This window comes from Lissotriton helveticus, chromosome 10, assembly GCF_964261635.1.
Source record: "Lissotriton helveticus chromosome 10, aLisHel1.1, whole genome shotgun sequence".
NCBI lineage: Eukaryota > Metazoa > Chordata > Amphibia > Caudata > Salamandridae > Lissotriton > Lissotriton helveticus.
Genome location: NC_136071.1, coordinates 150,457,491 through 150,479,465, shown reverse-complemented (window position 1 = coordinate 150,479,465; position 21,975 = coordinate 150,457,491). Strand labels below are relative to the sequence as shown.

General features: G+C 43.2%; 1 protein-coding gene across 3 annotated transcripts in view; it reads left to right on the top strand.

Annotated features, from left to right (window-relative positions):
* Window positions 1-21,975, top strand: part of SNX8 (sorting nexin 8) — a 213,016-nt gene that overhangs the window by 124,171 nt on the left and 66,870 nt on the right. For all 3 annotated transcript variants that reach the window (XM_078664973.1, XM_078664975.1, XM_078664974.1), the window contains exons 3-4: window positions 2,360-2,477; window positions 14,746-14,867. In XM_078664973.1, coding sequence (XP_078521099.1) covers window positions 2,360-2,477; window positions 14,746-14,867 — 240 coding nt within the window. The remainder of the gene's footprint in view (window positions 1-2,359; window positions 2,478-14,745; window positions 14,868-21,975) is intronic.

Here is a 21,975-nt window from a genome sequence, read left to right as displayed (position 1 = left end):
CTATCTCTTACTTTGGTTTCCTTCACCTCAAGGCCTTCTTTCATATCTTCACTTCAGACATGTTATGGATGGTTATAATATATTTTTTCTTCCCATGCTTAAGGTAGAGCTGAGGTGAATAGCTACTACCAGTTAACATGCTTAAGTGTTTCTGCTTGGCAACTGACATAAGTACCTCAGATGAGTTTAGAAAATACTTTATTCGACTCTTGAAAGAGCCATAAAAGATTGCACATACATGTTTACACTTTAAAACTTTAAAAGCCAACATGTCCACATACACAGAGATTATACATTTATAAACAGTAGTTAATATTTGCTACGGTTCCTAAAAGCGGTAAAAAGATGGTTTAAAAGACAGTATACCATCTAATTGTTTGTTTTTGGTGGGATTTTCAGTGTGAGATTGCACATTAGAGAGTCAGGGTGCCTTACCATCTTCCTGGCAACGAGCTCCAGCTCAGGATCTGTCGATATGAATTTCCTTTCTCTTCTGGGGTCCATGATGGAAGAATTTGGCAGGTTTCTACTTGTGATGACTGAGTGATAATAGAGGATTGCAATGGATTCCGTTCGTCTTGTTTCAGGGTGGTTTGTCCACACGAAATGAATATCAGCGCACTCCCACAAACGAGGGAGTTGTCGGAATACTTTGGACTTGTCCTGAGGTCCTTCTGTATGTTTTTAGGGATTCATTTTCTCACTCCAGCAACTTCCAGTGCCTGAAAATGGGCAGTTGCTAATGTTTTGTGCATGCTATTTGTCGACTGCTGTAGTTACAACATACGTTATGCAGCACATAATCAGTATTTAACACATGCAGTAAATACAGATTCCGCCATTATGGTACAAAGGCCTCATCCGTGTTCTTTAACAGACACAACCTCGTGAAATCTGTGTTTACCCAATGTGCAAGTTTGGCTTCAGTTTAATCACCAAACTTGTACTTGAGGTCATTCTATATATGTTTCTATGTATTTACTGATTGGTAGTAAGAGTCGCAATTCAATTAAGCAGGATGATCATAAGGACCTTCATTACTCCAAGTGGGCCCTCAGGAAAAGTAGATCGGCCCTCCAGTTAGTGGCGAATGGCACAACTGGAATACTGGCTGTAATGCTGTTTGATGTGGATCACTCTCCTTCACTGCTGTCTTGTACACCCACCCCAGCTCACAGCCCACCTTCCACCATTGGGACTGTGTATTCTCTGGCAACGTGCCCTTAGAAGGTCGTTCTTTATTATTATTTTTTTTTATTATTAATTAAGTTTGTAAAGCGCCTGGTTACACTGTACTAGTGTGTCCCCGCGCTGTAGGACGGCGAAGTCAAAGCCGCTCTGCTGCTAATTCTGCCCAACTGGCCATATCCACGCCCAGCCCTAATCTTTGGGAAATAAGTAAGTTTTCAGCTCTTTGCGGAATGCCAACACAGACTTCTCCAGCCGGAGCCTCAGAGGGAGTCTATTTCACTGTTGAGCTGCCAGGACACGAAAGGAATGCCCTCCCATTCTTACTCTGCTAAATTTAGGAACCTGAACCAGCCCTGTCCAGCTAGATCTCAATTGACGGGTCGGGTGGTACGGGGTAAGCAGGTTGTGAAGGTAAGTGGGTCCTTTCCCCTGTAAGATGCGGTGGCCAACACAGAGGGCTTTGAATGTCACCCGTTCCTTGATTGGAAGCCAGTGCAATGCTTTCAGTGCTCTCTTTGAAGAGGCTCTTTTAGGCAGCATCAGGACCAGGCAGGCCGCCACGTTTTGTATTTGTAAATACATGTATGTAGAAAAATGCAGTTCAATAAAAAAAGTAATGTAACTTGCTGGTATTTGGATTGACTTGGTCAGAGTACTAATCTAGCCCAAGAAGTAGTTTGTCACTACAAGACCTGTGCTGATTAATGCATTCAAAGCATAGCGGCTCTTTACCCAGTTTCTCCTATCAACATGAAATATGTTCTGTACTTGGTTTATTCTGAAACTGCTCTATTGATTTATTACCCAAAAATCTCGACCATTTCTTTTTGTTTGTCTTTTTGTGATTCCCAGAAGTGAAGGTCAAGGGTCACGTTAGGCATTGTTTTCAGGGAAGGATGTGTTTTTTATCTGGTTCCTGTGGCACAAAGGTTAGAACCACGGCCCAGTCCTTGCACAACCCAGCACTGTGTCACATTTAGTGGAAAGCGGATTATTATTCCCGTGCAGCATGCAGATCCTCCCTCCAACGGTGTCCTTTTTACCTATGGCTAGTCAAGTTTCCTCCCTGTGAAATGACTGCCAAGATCACAAATGCTTTGTCTAGCCCTAGTACAGCTACCATCTTTTATTCTCCTCTCATGTCCCCTTTTCTTCGATTCTTATGCAGCGTTTCAAGTCCACCGTGTTCAGGCGCTACAATGATTTTGTGGTGATCCAGGAGCTGCTTCTGCAGAAGTTCCCTTATCGCATGGTGCCTTCACTTCCTCCGAAAAGAGTGCTGGGAGGTAAAGATAAGCTGTAAAACCTTCTTTGTGACATGATGTTTTATCTTACAGACCTCTGTTGTTTTGTTAACCTTTCCTTTTGTAAATTGTGACGTTTCTTAGTTGAAGTGCTGGTTTTCAGTAGGTTCCTGTCTAGTTTACATTACTTGAAGTGCTTGAAATGTAAAAATAGAAGTGCTATTACATTATACCCGAGTAACTACTTGCTTCCGGGAAGTGCGGGTGCTCTTCCTCCTAAAATAAAGAAGTGCAGGTTCACCTCTCCGACAGTATCCACCATTTAAAGCACTGATCACTTCCAAACACATACCTGCTTCTGTCTGCCTACACTTTAACTCATTTAACACATTACTGTGCATGCCCTTTAAAGCCACACCATGGCTTCAGCATGGAAATTTGGCATCCAAGAAAAAAATAGGCATTGGAAAATAAATTCGAATGTGTCCCTTAGTTTTCTTTAGGATCACTGTACCTCTTAATGGTGCCTTTTGAAAGGTGGGAGCTTTCTTGAAGAGAACCGAGGGATGTCATGTGCTATTCCCTAGTATAAGCTTTCCTCCCTAACTTTGTAAAGGCCCTCCTTTGCCCCTGTCTTTTTTACTTAGAATATTCGATCCAAAGCGAGTGGAACACCCTAATAGCGCTAAAGCACCCATAAGGTTAGGGCTCCTTCAAGTGTTACATGACTTCCACCACTCATAGTCCCCTCTTGACTGATGTTCAGCAGATTGTGCCTCAAGCAGCTGGCTGTAATGTTGGAGATTACCAGGAAGTGAAGGTGTTTTTGCTTTTCCCCATTGCAACACCAGCTATGTGTGGTGTGTTGTAAAATGACACTTGGCACTCTGGTGCCCATGAGCTCATATGTTATAATTCTGTGCCATCTGAATGGAACGTTCTGCCCTAAGCAAGATTTATAGCAACTAAAAGGCTAACACTGATGAAAACCATTGCTCTGCCAAGTGTTGATGGCAAGGATCTGAATCTTGGAGGATAGCTATAAAGGAAAAGATGAACCCTGGCACAGTTAAAATGCCCTCCAAAGCCACATTAGATCATAATCAAACTAATAAAGTTTGCTGTGTCGTCTTAGGATTTTCTTTACATTATTCAAACATCACCTTGTGCAAAACTGACATTTTCAAGAAGAAGCACGTGCAGCAATCAAGATGTGAGCAATTGTGATTGGGCAGGTGTGGAAGAAATGCTTTCATTGAGCTCACAAACTGAGATAGTGCATTTGAGGAATTGCAGTTGATGTATCACCACATGATTCTTCTCAACACTATCGAGGTTCTACTTAGTTGAGTATGGTGGGTCTGCTGGCAAATGCAAGCAACTAGGGCTAAAGCAGTGGCCTGGTGGTGGTGAGAGCTCTTCAAGCTGCGATATGTTAACCTTCATTTAAAGAGGTCCAGACCTTGAAGCCTCATTTGAAATGTTGCAAAGGATAGTGAGACAGTCAAGGGAAAATTGATGATGTTCAAAACATAAAATGAATGCGTTGGACCAAAGGTTGGCGGTGAAAGGATTACAAAAGAGGTCGGGCAAGCCGTAAAAAAGTCTTAAACACGATCTGCCTACGTGATGTTAGCATTCTTATTCTTATGACTATTTCACTAGATATTGTATGTTGTTCAGGTTGCTGCTGAGTTATGATGATCTGAATTATGTGTTCTTCCCTCCTTTTTGTTTTTTCTAGCCTGAGATCACCCTGGAACTTCCTTTCCCCTTTGTTTTTCTTTTTTTCCCCAAAAAAACAATAAATACATGTTTAAAAAAAAAAGTATTAATAACTAGTGCTAGAAAAGTAGGGCAATAGGGGAGAAAGCAAGTTCTAGCTTGGACACATAAGGGGTAGGTGTGTAGATGCTTTCTATATTGTTTATACGACTGCAGGCCAAGGTGATTTTGAAAAGGCTGGAGGCAGAGGGAATGAAGTAAGGTAAGTACTTCCAATATAGGAAACCTTGTAAGTTTTGCCAGTCATTGTGTCTTGGACTTGTATGGGAAGCAAAGAATAGTGGCTGAAGTTGAGACACTAAATCAAAGGCATATATTTTGTTAGGTAGTATAAACTCTGAAACCTTTTCCAACTGTCAATAAAAAACAAAAATATTCAAATAGAAATCATTCCCTGTGCTTAGAAATTCTGATATTTTGTCATGTTTCAAGTAGTCTAAATACTCAATCCTTAATGTAGTCAATTTTCTTGAGTTTCCGCAGTGGTTTAACTTTATGGGGGTGCATTCCTCCAGTTGAACACCAAGTACATCACTTAATTATTTTTTGCCTTTAAAAAAAAGAGGATATGTATTTTGTCAGCTAGGAGGAAGTCATGAGTGAGAGAGAGCCCACTTGAGAGCCTTTCTGTGCATGTGTTTTTATAGTGGTGAGGTAAGGTATACCAGGCAGAATGTTTGATTAAAACTCCGTGTTTATTGTTGTACCTTCCACTAAAGTGAGGTGCAGTGTTTTCCTCCCTGCATTATTACATTATTTTTTAAATACAATAAATGTAGGTTCACATTGTATAGCTAGAAGAGTTTAAAAATAACTGTAGGGAAGTGTCAAATGGTCTTGAAAGCAATCATTCCTCACTGAGCTCCACTTGTTGCCTTCTTCTGATTCTCCACCACATCGCCAGGACAGGTGCAGCATTTCAGTTTCTGGTGCCAACACAATGGAGAGTAAATAGGATACTTTAAAATGCAACCACAGACAGCCCACTTCTTGAGACAAGAATTGGAGGCTGCACTTTACCTGTTGAATACTGCAAGTCTAAGATGATGCATGCGCTGCTGGTTACTGCATAAGTCACGGCTCCTAAATTATTTGAGTATGACGGGCCTGCCAGATGGACTACTCCACTGTACTGTAATGAGAAAGGTGTTTCGGTTTTTTGTGAGTACTTGCCAAGCTATGGCACATAGAAAGTAGGCTGGAGTTGAGTACCTGATGTGGAGCAAGGTGAGCAGTAAAGATAACCGCCCAGGCTCTCAGGAACTGCACTACAACATTTCTAACTGACCTGGAATATTTTCCTGCAAAGGGGATTCACATTATTAGTTGGCTTGCAGGTGCTTTATATATTTTAGTAACAAATTGCTTCGTGGGTTACTCAACTGTGCCAGAGATTTGGTTCACCAAACGTGAACTGCCTTTTAACATGGGTGACTCTGTCTCTAACTACGCTGTGACATAACTTATACTTTGTGGCAGCTGAAAGATAGTTGTGAAGCACAGGCTTTTTTTATTGCTCCCCAGCCTCTGCAAACTGCGGTCTGGCCCTACCTGGTAATTCTGCAAAGCTGATTATTACTACAATCTCACACGTCACTGTGTATGTCCATGTCTCTGTATTACTGAAAGATTTGAGTAACCAAGGCTGGGGTTCTGCAAGTGTATGTGCAACCCCAAGAAAGTGTGTTTCTATACTAGACATTATAGACCTTATGATAGCTACCTCTGAGCACGTTCCCTTTACCTGGCTTCTTCCTCTCTATATTCAAGGCACAGGTCATAAGGTAGGTTGTCGTGTGTCTAGTTCAGCGGAACTAAACAATTAGTGAAGCAGGAAAAACTACTTCTGTTCCACTTAATGCACTCCATTATGGACAGGTGGTAGATTAGTCAGTTTTGGAGGAAGTGGTGTTCTGCGTGAAGAAATACCTTAACAAGGAATGTGGCCGAGTCCATCACTCTTGCTCTCACATGATGTATGATCATTTTCCACATCCTGTGCTTCTCTTTTGCCTGGAGGCTAAAGCCCAACAATAACCTTAGGTTGGCTGAAGGACTGTCTTAAGAGAAATACCCAGTAACAGGTAACATCGTGGGATGTCTGACATCAATCAGATTCTTTATTATCATGGTATGTCCACTGCCATAGAGCTGACTTGTACCGGAAGGAAGATGCACTTGAACTTTATTGAGTTCCTCCAAAATTGTGTTACACCATTTCTGAGTAGTATGCAGGTTTGATATTGTTTGAGAATGTAAGGTGGTCTTGTATGTTAGGTATTTAAAGCTATTTGATTTTGAGCAGAAGCTCTGTACACTATCACGGAGAAAGGTTTGAAACAGGACAGGAAAATCAGCTGCCCTCCAATAGTGTAAGCAGTGGACTATAGGACGAACGGCTACTGTTGCCGTGTACTGAAGGAGAGGGAGACCAACTGTCATGCATGCACAGAGCAGTGTTTAAACAGCTGTAAAACCATGAAGGCCAGATGCTACAAGTGGTGTAAGGTATACTGCTTCCTACATGAGGAGTGATTTAAGGGCAGAGTATTGATGTGATGCTGATGCTCATCTGCCACAAAGAAAAAAAACATTTTAAGTATGTATGTATGTATGTGTCTTGTAAAGCGCACTGCTGCCCTGAGGCGTCGTGGCGCTGTAGACCGCTGGGGAACCCGTCCTGGCTATCCCTGTGAGATGGTCCCTACTGGGTATCTCCAAGATGAAACCAGGCATCCCCGGCGAATGTGGGGGGGCCGTTGTAGAGATGAGGCAAGCTAATGCCCAGAGTTGCCGAGTTTGATACCTGGTTAGAGTAGGCACCGAGGCGAGAATTATCGAGTCCGCTGACCCTGGTCCACGACCCTGCCGCGTCGGGAATTGAACCCTGGTCCCGGGCCGTTCTCTGCTTCCGGGTCTGCCGCCTCTAACCAGTGAGCCACACCACTCCACAAGTGCTAAGATCTTGCTATTTTCAACATCTCCCTGACAAAAAAGTAGCAGATTGTTGTTCCTAGCTACTAGGTGCCATGCAACATGTTGAGTCAAGCCCATCTACTCAACTGGGTGAAAATACGCCATGCTGTTGTTGCAGTAAAGGGTCAAGCTAGTGTTCTGGTTGTGGTGCTGCAGTTCTGTTGCTTGTTTCCTTCCCTTGGCATAAATCTACTTACTACTTACTAATGTGTCAATAGACATATATGTTATCTTTGCTTCTAATATATATGTAGGCGATATTTTATTTCAATTTTTTACATATTGCTTAGCACACAAACAACACACTATTGAATGCACACCCACAGGCACCACAAGCCCAGCACCCACAATCACCACAAGATCATTTATAATTTTAAGTTTCAATACAGTTGTGTTCATTTACCTTGATAAGCTGTAAAATGAACACTAATGTATTACACATAAGAAAAAATTTGCATTTAAGAGCAATGTAAAAATACACAAGGCTAAAGCAATTGTCAACACATAATTCATAGTAAGTCAAGTGTAACAGAAGCTTACCTTAGATCACAGCGACAACAGAGTTGATTAGCATCATGGTCAAGTAGTAGTAGCAGCAAAGGAGGTACCTGGACAATAGGGTTCAAGACAGAACTGGATTTAGGGAACTGGAAAAAAGGGAAGTTTCTACCTGATCATGTTCTAATCCACCAACTCAGTCGGAGGTATTCTCGCCACAGCTTCCTCGACGGAAAGGCACATCATGATTGGGCCAGCAGTAATCGTGGCTGGACTCCTGCCGACAGCTGCTTCTGCCTATGATGCCATTGATGTGAGAGGAAAAGTCTGGCGGAGTCAGCGGCACTCGGACGATCTTTTATCCATGGACCCACCAACAGCAAAAAAGTAGGCAGGCGGTAAAACAGTTGGAAAAGGGACGGCGGGACCAGAACTGCCAAGATCTAAATCAGGCCCTCTGTCTTGTGTTATGAGATTAGGGAAGCAATTGTAGAATTTGTTAATATTGATGTTGACTTTAGCTCTCAGATAAGTATGATTCTGATGAATACATCTGCCAGTGGATTCCTCACCTTGTGAATATCCTCTGCATCAGCAACATTCTGAAATTCTTTCGTTGCTCCTCACGCCGACTTGGACGACGTCACAGATGTATGGCATCGTGGGCTGCTCCGCCGATGTCACTGAATCCATAATAGGACCCCGTCGGCGTGATGACATCAGTTCCCTTTTTTCCGTGTCGTTGACGCCAACGGTTTTTCTTGGGATCCTCAGTAGCTCGTTTGGTTACTTTGTTACTGAAACTTTTTTCCGTGTACCTCTCTTGAGCACCATCCTGTCCAATGGCTTACAATCTGGGTGTACCGCAGACTTATGCACAGGCACCGTTTATGCCTTTTATGCCGGCAGCGCCTTCCTGGCATTTCCCGGCTCCGAGGTCATCGACGCAGATACCATCTTCACCGGCTCTGATTCCGACTCGACCTCATTCGTTCCAGACCGTACCTCCGGATCCGAGAACGATGCCGGCGCCGGCTCCGTCGGAGTCGGTTGTGGCACCATCGACGCCGATCCCGAGGATGAGATCTATGCGGGAGGCTCAAAGGTTACTAGAGGAGCAAAGGTATCGAGCGGAGATGGAGGAAGGAGAACTGCTGGAGTCTGAGGACTTGTTTGAAGCACTTAAAGAGGCAAGTGGCCTGGAGTTATCTCCGGAGTGGGAGCTTTCTTGGGCTCCTGATGTTCCATCAAAGGATGTTGCACCGTATCACACGGTCATTAAAAAGGCAGCTGAGCTCTTGGACTTAAATTTGCCTACTGCAGAGTTTAAATCTAATTTATTAACGGAGGTACTTCATTCTCCTTCTTCGGTTGTTGAGCCAATGCTGCCATTTAATGAAGCTATTACTGAGCCGGTTTTGGAGGTGTGGCGTAAGCCCTTTTCGTCACCTGCGGTATCGAATGCTGTAGCAAGAAGGTATAGGGTTGCTCCTGGAGATCTGAACTTATGGTCATCTCATCTGTCTCCGGAGAGTCTGGTAGTTCAGGCAGCCTGCTCCAGGAAATCTACCGGAGCTTTCCCTCAAGTGCCAAGTGATAGAGAGTCAAAGAAATTGGACCAATCGGCAAAAAAGGTTTTCTCATCGGCCAGCATGGATTTAAAATCTACGAATGCGACATGCCTTTTGGGGCATTATATTCACACACTCATGGACTCCGCGAAGCAGTTGGTACCAAAGATACCTGAAGAGGACAGGCAGAACTTCAGTGAGGTTCTTGCAGATACGCAGGCTGCCTCTTGTCAGGTAATCCAGAGCGATTTGGATACAGCTGACTCTGTGGCATGGGTCATGGGATCTTCTGTTGCCACCAGGAGGGCTGCTTGGCTGAAGACTTCTGAGTTTTCTCCTGATGTGGAGGCGACTTTGATAGATTTCCCTTTCGATGGTTAGGGTCTGTTTGGCAAGAAGGCAGACGCGGCCTTGGAAAGGTTCAAGGACAGTAAGGCGACAGCTAGGTCTTTGGGTCTGCAAACCAGAGGTTCTTCGAATAAGAGATTCAGAGGATTCAGAAGGTCTTCCTTTTGCTCATACAATCAGCCACAGCAGCAGCAACAGCAGAATTCCCTGTACAAATCATACAGAGGCAGAAACAGGGGCCGAGCTCGAGGTCGTCAAGTCTCCTCTTCTTCCTCTTCCCACCCCCCTCCTGCCACAGCAAAGCAGCCCTAGATCCCCCATTCCGGATCATGTTGGTCCTGTAGGGGGTCGGCTTACTCATTTTCTACAGGATTGGGAATCTGTCACATCAGACCTTTGGTTCTCAATCTTGTAGAAAATGGGTATGCTCTTCCCTTTTGGGAATTTCCCCCAAATTACCCTCCTTGTCAAGGATTTTGCTCGAAGGACCACCTACTTCTCCTGCAGGAGGAAGTCCTGGCGTTACTGAGAAAAGGTGCGATAGAGGTGGTTCCGGAGCAGGAAAGGGGTCAGGGTTGTTACTCCCGGTATTTCTTGATACCCAAGAAGGATGGCAGGCTTCGTCCAATCCTGGACCTCAGGATCTTGAACCTCTTTTTGAAGCAAGAGAAGTTCAAGATGCTCACCCTTGCACAGGTTCTTCAAGTGCTGGAGTTCTGAACGTACGTGCAGACAGTCTGTCGGCAGTTCTCAGCCGACCACGAGTGGAGGCTTCATCCAGAGGTAGTTCGTCACGTCTTTTGGACGTGGGGAACTCCTCAGGTGGACCTGTTCGCCACTCACGAGAACGCTCACTGCCCGTCATTCTGCAGTCTCCAGTATCCGATGCAGGGAGCTTTGGGGGACGCGTTTCAGTTGAGTTGGGGCTCACAAATCCTTTACACACGTTTCCTCCCATACCCTTGATTCCTCTGGTTCTGAAGAAGGTTTGCCAAGACCGGGCCCAAGTCCTATTGATTGCCCTGGATTAGCCAAGAAGTGTGTGGTATACAGATCTTCTCCACCTCTCCTCGTGCCCGCCGCTCCGTCTCCCTCTCAGGGCAGACCTCCTCTCACATTCGCAGGGGCAGGTTCTACACCCCCACCTCCAGAGCTTACACCTTCATGCCTGGAGATTGAACGGGGCAACCTGAATTCTTTTTCTCTCCCACCTGACGGGGTGGATGTTATTTTGTCAGCCAGGCGGCACTCCACCAAGTCTATCTATTCGTATAGGTGGTCCAAGTTTGTCTCATGGTGTGGAGAGAAGTCCATTGACCCCATTGAAGGCTTGTTTGTCCAACATTCTTCAGTTTGCACTCTCTTTGGCTCAGCAAGGATTTGCTGTAGCGACAGTGAAAGGTTATTTTTCTGCTTTGTCAGCGTTCCTTTGCCTGCCGGACCAGCCGTCCTTATTTAAGTCACCTGTTGTTTTAAGGTTCTTAAAGGGTCTTACAAATACATTTCCTCCCACTCCTTTTATTGTGCCTCAATGGGACTTGAATCTTGTCCTTACTTTCTTAATGGGTTCACCTTTCGAGCCCTTGCACAGGTGTCCCTTGAGGTTATCTTTTAAAACGGTTTTTCTGATTGCAATTACCTCGGCAAGGAGGGTAAGTGCGCTTCTACCTCGAAGTTTAAAACCCCCGTTGTTGACTATTCATGCTAAAAGAATGTTTCTCAGGACCAGGGCTGCTTTTCTGCTTAAGGTGGTAACTCCCTTCCATCTGGGCCAGTCCATTACCCTCCCTACCTTCTATCCTCCCCCTCACCCTTCCAAGGAGGAAGAGAGATTTCACCGTCTGGACCCTAAGAGGGCGGTGAGCTTCTACCTTGACAGAACCAGAGAGTTCCGAATTGATGACCAACTCTTCGTGGGTTTCGTTGGCTGCAGGAAAGGCAGAGTGGTGCACAAGCGCACGCTGTCTAGATGGATCGTCGTGTGTATCAACATATGCTACTCCCTGACCGGTAAGAAACCTCCAGAAGGTTTGAGAGCTCATTCTACTAGGGCAAAGTCATCTACATCGGCCTTGTCTAGGGGTGTTCCTGTGGAGGACATTTGTAGGGCGGCAACTTGGGCCTCCCTCCACACTTTCGCAAAGCATTATTGTTTAGATGCAGAGGTGAGGAGGGACGGACACTTTGCTCGTTCCGTCCTTCAGGACTTCTTGGTATAGAAGGGTGGACATCCTCCCCTGGGAGTGGGACTGCTGTGGGAATCTATTCACAAGGTGAGGAATCCACTGGCAGATGTATCCATCAGAAGAACAAGTTACTTACCTTCGGTAACGCTTTTTCTGTTGGATACAGTATATGCCTGTGGATTCCTCACTGACCCACCCGCCTCCTCGTAGTCCACCCTTGTATACCTATAATAGTTGCTATTGCTTTCTGCATGTTGTTTTTAAGGCAATGTATTTTTTCTTTTTGCTCTACTGCATTGTCTTCACAATGTGTGTGTTATATATACTGTTGTTGGTCCGTCCGTGTGCCTCGAAAGCACAGAAAAGAGGGCGGAACTGATGTCATCGCGCCGAAGGGGTCCTATTATGGATTCAGTGACGTCAGTGGAGCCGCGCACGACGCCGTGCTTAGGTGACGTCGTCCACGTCGGCGTGAGGAGCTACGAAAGAATTTCCGAATATTACTGACGCAGGGGATATTCACAAGGTGAGGAATCCACAGGCAGATACTGTATCCACCAGAAAAAGTGTTACCGAAGGTAAGTAACTTGTTCTTTAGGTTTATTTGAGAGTTATGTGCATGTCAGAGTGGACCATGGTCATTAAGCCACTCATTTGGTAGTTAGATAACTTGAAAGTCGGGCCTTTGGGATTGAAAGACAGTAACTAAGGGGCTAAAGATGTAACATATTTCCTAAAATCAAGTACAGATTGGATGTTTTATGCCAGGTGACTGATACTGTAGTGAGATTCGTAGCAAAAGCACAAGGGATGTTGCTGTGATAGACCTTGGCATGACTGCTTAAAATGCCAACGTGCAAGATAACATTTTCAGCGTACATACTGATGTGGAACACCAACCTTTAACAATGAAGTTGTCATAAAAACTTTGGCTGATTGCTACCCAGATTCTATATTTTTCTGAACTAAAGGTGTTGCAGGATTAGCTAAGATTCCACTTGAATGATGGCACTATGGCATGCATTAAGCCCCTTAGAATAGCACTGATGAGGCTTTTTTACATTGAGTGAGGTAATAGGTGCAACAAAAAGCTTGGCTGCTATGAAGGACCCAAATGCAGATTGTCCTTTCTGAAACTTTTAAAGAGTGTGCTGAAAAATAGCACCATACTTGCTTCAAATGTTTATAAGGACTATTGAATATGTATCTTCCATCTTACAGTGAAAGCACTTGTGTGGTTCTTCTAAAACTGAACACAGGTGCCTCTCGTTTTCTTCATATAGCCCTCTAGCCATTGATAAGTACAGATAATAAAATATTTGCAAGAATTATAGTGAATAGTCCAATGCCCTTGCTAGTCATACCAAATCAGGCCATGATTGTTTCTGGCTGGTGTCCAGTGCATACTTTATGAATGGTCTCTGGCCTTTCTACACTAGATCGACACCCAAATGTGAAGTTGTTGTAGTGTTTTTAGAGTCTGGAATTCTTTGTTCTTTGAGTAGACAAGATTGAAGGAAGTGCTCTAGAGCAGGTTTCTCCAAATTCATTTCTGTAAGGCCCGATCCATGCCAGATTTTCAAGACCATAACATTTATCTAAATGGGTATATGCTAGAAATCTGGCATTAATCCGGCCCTCAAGGACCGACTTTGTAGAACCCTGCTTTAGAGGTGTGGGGTAGGAATCTTACTCCTCAAATTAATTAAGCTGATGTTCGCTCAACCTCTTGTAAAGGGAGAATCTCATACAATAGTACACAATCTAGAGGCACGATTCAAGGGTGGCTGCTGGTGCTACTATTACTCATCATTGCTGTGGAACTGATTGATTGATTGATTGTGGGTTTCTAAAGCGCTAGAATCGACTCCCCGAAGGAGTATCTCTGCGCTGTAGACCGCTGGGGAACCCGTCCTGGCTTTCCCTGTGAGATGGTCCCTACTGGGTATCTCCAAGGTGAAACCAGGCATCCCCGGCGTATGTGGGGCCGTTGTGGAGATGAGGCAAGCTAATGCCCAGAGTTGCCGAGTGTGATCCCTAGTTAGAGTAGGCACCGAGGCGAGAATTATCGAGTCCGCTGACCCTGGTCCAAGACCCTGCCGCGTCGGGTATTGAACCCTGGTCCCGGGCCGTCCTCTGCTCCCGGGTCTGCCGCCTCTAACCTGTGAGCCACACCACTCCACAATGACCTATGTATTGTGAGTGTTTCATGCTCACAAAGGTTTTGTATTCCGGCATCCTCATCTTTCAATATCTTTGTGTGATGATATTTATTGTACATTAAGAAGTAGGCCAATGAAATATCTCCTAACTTTAATATGTGGACATGTGACCCCAGTTATGTGTTAACTGAGAAAAGTCCACAGTGTTTCCAGTCACCAATTCAACATGGGAAGTAGTACTAGACTTTCACCTGCATTAGAATGCAAACTCTTTTAGATACTTGGAGTTAGTGATCCATAAAGAGGTTTCTAGACTGATTAGAAAAAAAGTGCTGTTGCTGTTGACTGGTTGGAATACAAAGTTGACTCATGCTACAGCCTGTGACATGCAGAATTGTTAATATTAAAATGATAGTCATACCGATGTTCTTGTCCGTCTTATCGAACTTGCCGATAGTTCCATTAAGAAGACCTTTCTTCGATATGTTACGATCTTTAGTGCTCAGATTGATCTGGGCTTGGCAAATGGGAGGCATTGGTAATATTCCTTTAGTGTGGCTGTTTGTTAGTTCTTGTCCCTAACTATAGTTTTAAGAGGTGTTTAGCGAATGCCAGACTGACTTGAGTATATTAGTGGCAGTTACTAACTTCTATTAGATAAACAGACTTGCATCTCAATTGACAAAACAAGTTATGTAAACATATCATTATTTCAGGAGAAGGCATTTACCAGGGGATATTTTAATAAATGAAGCACTTCAAATATTACTTTTTCTTTCCATAGCTGATCGAGAGTTCATTGAGTCGCGACGACGAGCTCTGAAACGCTTTATTAATCTTGTGGCTCGGCACCCATTTTTCTGGGACGATGCAGCTCTGAACATCTTCCTTACATTTAATGGCCCGGTGAGTACACTTTAAATTTGTGCTCTTGGTGTTTCTGGTCCTACAACTAATATATAGCTTTGCACATCAGCTTCTAAATTGTCAGTTGTCTGAAATTGAATAGCTGGAGTGAATTTATCTTAAAGAAATGCCACTTATTGTTAAGGTCAGTTTTGTATTAATTTAAAGGAGTTTTAAGCAAATATTGCAGACTTCAATTATTGCAGTTGTTAAAGGAGAATTACATTTTTCCAAAAAAGATTGATTTGTGTTGTGTGCCAATGAAGAAGGCTCTTGGAAATCATGCTGCTTTTATTGGGGCCTAATCATTATGTAAACTCTGTTTCTAGTACCACTTTTCTTTTTTACTTATCTTTGACTATTGTGTTTTTATTTCTGTGCCCTCAGTTTTTGGCCTAGCCTCGGGACAGAAATTCCTGTTCCTTCAGCCGCCTGTTTTTTAAAGCATTCATGAGAGAAATATACTCCCGCACTTTGGGGCTCATTAGGATGGAGGATTTTCCGCAAGCTGTAACATGGCTGGCGGTGTCTATCAGACACCGCCAGCCATATTAGGATAGTGTAAAAGAGATGCTTTTCCACGGCGGCTTTTTTCCATACGGACGTTGACTTCGGGGGCCCGTTGCGGGCCCCCTGGGTGAAGGGGGGTTGGGGGGTGCACATGGGTGGTACCCACGGTACCCCCCTGCATTTGTATGCATTTTTAACATTGCGGCGGGTGCAGCTTGAAGCTGCACCCGCCGCAATGTTAAAGATAGAGGATGTGACTGCCACCCTGGCGGTCACATCCTAATCTTCACGGAGGGAACGCCGCTGCCCATGCGGACGTTTCCTACTCTGGGGTCGCGGATGGACTTGAGTCCGTCCGCGATCCTAATGAGCCCCTTTATGCTTCTGCCCAGGACAGTGTGGGGCAATGAGCCAGACCGCTTCCACATTTGGCTCTTTTGACTGTGAGTGATGCTAGTTTGCTTGTGCACATCTGCCTAAAGGTAGCCCACTTAAGTTTCACTTCACTTCAGTGTTTTTATTAAACACAAACATGCATGTCACCTTTAGACACTGGAACTTTAACTTTGTATTACTTTTAACCTATGTGCACATACTAAGCGCAGGCTTCTCCGGGCCAAACCTGCTTGTTTCAGACTTTTTCAAAGGTGCAATATTTGTAGTTAAACAGTGAATAATCGTGTTTGTCACAGTGAGCTTGTTTATCACGAAATGGGTACGTGTGGTGTATCTAGTAGCAAATTAAAAAGTGGAGCGTTTATCTTTAATATAAAACAGTGTTGAAAAGAAAGGAATTGTTGATTCCGAGGCAGGATTCCCCTTCTTTCTGGTGAAATAACCATATTGAAGGAGGTAAAACCTAAGACTGTTGTGTCAATTTTCTCATTACCTGCATATTCTTAGATGAATAGTAATCTGTAACAAAATCAGCTGGTAATTTGGATGTTGGACAGCAATCCCAGTGTAAGTAAGATTTGTTGTATATATTTCTTTATTTCGCCTAGGGTCACACAAATCCTTTTTTTTTTTTTAAATGATCTATTTACTAAACTTTTCTGACATCACAACTAAATAGCTGACGTTCAAAAAAGGCAGTACAGTCATATCCTTCATGAAATGTTCATGACCGGGTAAATGCAGTTGACAGGACAATCTTATCTTTTGGGAGTAAAAATCTATTGTAATACAAAGACTTAGCATCATTTTTCTCACACCAGCCATATGCAGTGCAAATATTTGACACAGAGAAAATGGTACATGCTGCATTCAAATGGCTGATGCATATCTACAAGGTAAGTTACAAACAAGTTGCACCAATACCCAGTAATCATATTGTCATCATTTCATTACTTAAGCAACAATGTACTCCTAAGCATTAATATTAATGGGTATCTAAAGTGTAGCAGTAGCCAGGTACTTGTGCAGTAGTTGCCAAATATCTTTGGGTGTACTACGTGATGGAAGGGTGGAGTAATATACTTAACGTTGTTCATTGCAGTAAGTTAGGACTGCCAACCATGCATTGGTATAGGACTTTTTTTTCTGCCCCAAATGCATGCCATGCTTCTATTTGCAAACAATAAAGCTATAGATGAAAACATTTAGAATGATTGCGGGATATGGTTTGTGAACCTTAGCAGGGTCATCTTGGGAGACAGATCTATGTTATCAGCAATTATAGAGGATAATGCAACAAGTGTCTCACCCCAATATTCTGCAATCTTAGGACACTGCCATGCCAAGTCCATTAAGTTGGCACTGGGAACGGAACATCTTGCACAATGGTATTATAGATTGATCTTGTTGGCTTGTAAAGGAATGCTGATGTACGAATTTAAAATGAAGTTAACGGTCTACGTTTTGGAGACAGCAACCCATTTGATTGCACCAAAATTTCCATTCTTTACCTGTAACCGCTAACATGGATTTATTTTTGGGTGTTGTTGGGTTACAAGATCATCATTTTGCATGTAATGTCTACTAACAATACGTCTGGGCAAGGCAAGATTCATGAGAAGCAATAAGCCTCTACATAGTGAATGTTCTTGAGGAAAGGAAAAGTAGTCGGCTTTGCATATCGCTCGAATTCTGAGTGGTGGTCTCCACTCTATCATTGATATTGGAGCAGTTAAGGAATGTCCCTTGTTCAAACAGGTATCCAATCTTTTTTACTGCCAATCTACATATTCTAAGTAGGGAGGAATTCTCCTCCGATAATTGGTGTAAAGTACAAAATTCTCGTGTTGATTAGGAGCATATCAAATTTGGTATAGTAAGGGTTTCCCAAGTCCCTCTCATGCTAGTTGTGTGGTGACAACTGAATTTATTTCTGAACGAATATACCTTGGGGTTCATCCAATTAGTGGGGTTAGAGAGGTTGAATGTGCAGTGGCCCTTGTATGGTGGGGTTTGCTCATAAATATGCATATTGAGCTTGTGCACATAGGTAATACAGTTCAAAATATGGGGCAGCTGGTCCTCCCTGCTCACACGGTGAAGTCAATTTTTCTCATTTAACTCTACGCTGCTTACCTGCCCATGCAAATGTAATCATATGTGCTCTAAGGGTTTTGAAAAAGCTTTTATTAAGGCGGGATAGGTATATTGGAGAACAGGTATAATAATTTAGATAGGATGACCATTTTCATCAATGCTACCTTACTGATGAGAGAAAATGGGAAGGGGGATCCATCATTTTCCCTCATCTTCAATTTTGTGCATTGTTATTCCATCATTTTCAGTTATGAAAGTTACTTTGTCACAGCTTACCCATATTGCTAAATATTTGAATGCATCATGATTCCACAGGAGGAAAAGATTATGCCTACAAATGTTTGGCCTAAGTGTCGGGGAAAATACGTGTACTTGTTCCAGTTTATGGAAATTCCTGGCAGTGCTTTAAACATGGTAAATTATTTTATGACTAGGCTAACATTTTGGGCTGAATTTTTGAAATAGAGGGTTATGTCATCCACATATAATACGTTTCAGGAGCTGAACTTCAAGCCTTTCCTGGCATGCTGTTGTCTAAGGGCACATTCCTAGGTTTCATAGGCAAGTGCATACAACAGTGGAGATAAAGAACATCCTTCATGGATGCCTCTTCCTATTTCTATTGGGTCAGAGAGGAGTCTGTTCAAACTTAAAGCAAAGAAACTGGATGTTAAGAAAAAAATCTGCCACCGCTTCAATTTCAGGTTTTAATTGATTAATTAAAGTGAAGAGAGTGCATAGGTTATGGGTGGACCATCTCCCAGGAATGAACACTGATTGGTCTTGCAGGATCATGTGTGGAGGAAGGAGAAGCAGTCTATTTGCCAAGACTTTGGCTGGGATTTTAATACGTGTGTTTATTAAGGAGATCAGTCAAAATGAATTGCATTGTAGGGGTGGGAGTTTGCCAGGTTTTAGGAGCGTTGCCACTAAGGTTTCCCTAAGTGAAGGATTAGAGATACAGTTTTTATTGTGTCATTCTAGACATGTAACAATCGTGATACAATTAATGCAGAGAAAGCTTTATGAAATACACTGAGAAATCCATCTTCCCGAAGTGATTTGCGTCTGAACAAACTAGGGATAACTTTGTAAATTTGGTCTATAGTAATCAGGCAGCAGGAAACTGTTGATCTTTGTTAAGCCATTTGAGTGCTATGCGATTGAAATATTCAGTGTCCTCTCTCTGCAAGGAGAAGGATAGACCGGGTGAGACGTTGGGGCCAGATATACGACCATTGTGATTTGCGACTCGCCAATTGAGACAAATTGCGACTTCCAAATCACAATGTACAGCAGTGCCTCAGACGCTGTTTGCGATTCCCAATGGGGGCGCAAATTACATGCCTCATAAATATTAATGAGGCACTCGCAATTTGGGACCCCATTGGGAATGGCTGGCCCTCCCAGGGATGGTGGCCTGCTGGGCTCAGCAGACCTTCATGTCTGGGACTGCATTTAAATAAAGCAGTTTTTTTTTAAATGCAGCCCGTTTTCCTTAAAGTAAAACGGGATGCATTTAAAAAAAGAACAATTAAACGTTTTCGTTTCATTTTTTAAGGCAGGTAGTGGTCCCTGGGACCACTGCTGTCCCTTGGGGACCCCTTCCCTTTTGCGAGTTCTTTACCACCCTTCTGAGAAACAAAACAGTCATACATAGGGCTCAGACTCACTATTAGGAATGGACGCCCTCGAAACGCCCCTTCCTAATAGAAAGTTGCTAATCCTATTTAGCGAGTTGCAAATAAATTCCTACTCGCTAAATAGGGTTAGAACATGGCCCTTTTATATTTGCATGCTCAAACGGGTCGCAAAACTGTTTGCGCATGCATAATAGGGTTGTACATCTGGCCCTTGGCCTCTCTTATAAGACATTCATGCATTCTAACTTTTGCATATTTCAGTAAGTGTTTAATTACTGCCTTGGCTGTATCATTGAAGTCCACAATTTTGGATTTTATATCCAAGGGGTGCTGCACATTCCCTGTCTGATCATGTCGCTCCTCTTAACTCTAAATCTCTTGTTCTAGTCTGTCAAGGCAGTTATGTGGCGCCAGTTAACACGATTATTGATTATTGCTGTACTGTATTCCATATTTCCCAGGTTCACTCATGTATAATCACTTCCTTAGCACCTACTCCACTCCCTCCTCAGCATATTTACATTCCCGAAAGAAATGTTTTTTTGCTCAATGAAATATAAAATGTAGTTCTATTTCAAGATCTTAATCAAAATGTTATTACTCAGAAATTATTATTAAATGCACTTCAAATGATTATGTGCCTCATAATCAAGATAGCTTTTAATGATTATCTATTGATTAGGAGAACACAGCTATTGATCTGCTTTGATCATTCAGTGACAAAAGTTGCACTCCTTGGATATGTTACTCACACAAAAATTGGTTCTAAATATAGTTTGTGGCTCTGTATATACTATACCAAAGTAAGGTATAGTGTGCACATAATCCAGGGAGGCCCCAGAGGTATAGCATAGGCTAAATTAGGTAAGTGCTATCCGCTCTCTTTTTGTAATAGTGTAGGCTTATCCAAAGGGTGTGTTAAGGATTTATTGTATTCACTCAATAAAGGACTGATAGCAATTAGGTATGTATAAAAAAGATATACTAATGTTTTATTTTAGAACCATGCAGGGCTTGGCACAGGTGAGTAATATATACTTTCCAAATGCAAGACTGTTCAAGGTAATGCAGTTCTGCTTGAAATTAAAATTGTTACAAGTTTGTATCACTTTTCAATGCAGTTTGTATCATACAATAAATACTTTAAGATTACTTTTGAGTTACTTTGGATTACTTTGAGTACTGGGGTGGTATGCCTAGATACCACACTTCAAGATTTCCACATACAAGTTAAGTACGACTTTTTATACTTTGCAATTGAGTTCACTTTTCTCCATATATTAGCAGTTCCACACTTAGAACAATTTGAGGTCCAAAATCCTACAACATGGGTTCCTATGGGAGAAAAATGGTTCTCAGTTTTGGAGGTAAAATAAATTCTCGACTCACGAAGGTGAGCTTTTGGGGTTAGGACCAAGGTTACCCATGGTCTAGATGGGCACTCAAGTTGCACCACCAGCAGCACTGGCGCACTGAGTGCAGAGTGCATGGGCCCAACGTTAGCCAATGGGGCTAGGGGACCTTCGGTTAGGGACTGCTTTCTAGCAGGCCGTTTGGTTGTGGGAGCCAAGCTCCTGCGGTTAAGGTTAGCACTGCAGGGACCAACGGCCAGGATGTTTTTTTTTCTGGGTCCAGAGAGCTGAGGCTCTCTACTCAGGGGTCCAGAAACCTGTCTGGTGATGGCAGGAACCACACCATGGCTGGCCGATTTTCAGGGGGCATCTCTAAGATGCCCTCTGAATGCATTTAAATTAAATCCCACCCTGGCATCAGTGTGGGTTTGATGTGCTAAGAAGTTTGCTATCAAACTTCCTAGTTTTTAATAAAGCCATTATGGAGATGAGGAGTGCATAGTGACCAACTCACAGATCATATACTCTTTATGGCTTTACTACACGTACAATGTTTAAGAATGGTCTTATACACTGTAGAGGTACAGGGTTCATGCTTCTGTACCCTCAACTTAGGGCTAATGGACACTGCCAGAGGGGTGACTTACCTAGGCCTTAGGCAGTGGATTGCAGGCATGGCACACAGGCATGTGTGCCCTGTCGACACTTCACTTTTCTCCGCTCCAAAACACATAGCCTGCAGTGGCAGTGTGTGTGGGTTAAGGTGCAGGGCCTTTAAGGGTGGCACAATAGGTGCTGCAGCCCTAAGAGGTCTTCCTTGGTCACAGTGCCCTTGGTACCCATGGTGCCTTTTACAAGGGCCTTATCTGTGGACAGGGATGTGCCAATGTGGATACAAAGGTACAGTCTTGGGAAAGAACACAGGCCCAGGGAACCTGATTGGCAGGGACCCAGGGCACATCAAGTCAGTTTGCATCAGATGTCAGGCAAAAAAGTGGGGGGTAACCATGCAAAAAGGGGCACTTTTCTACAGTTTGTAAATAATGAGATTTAATAAAAGCCACTTAAAAAGTCTCACTTTATTTGTCCAATGATTTAATACAACTCAAC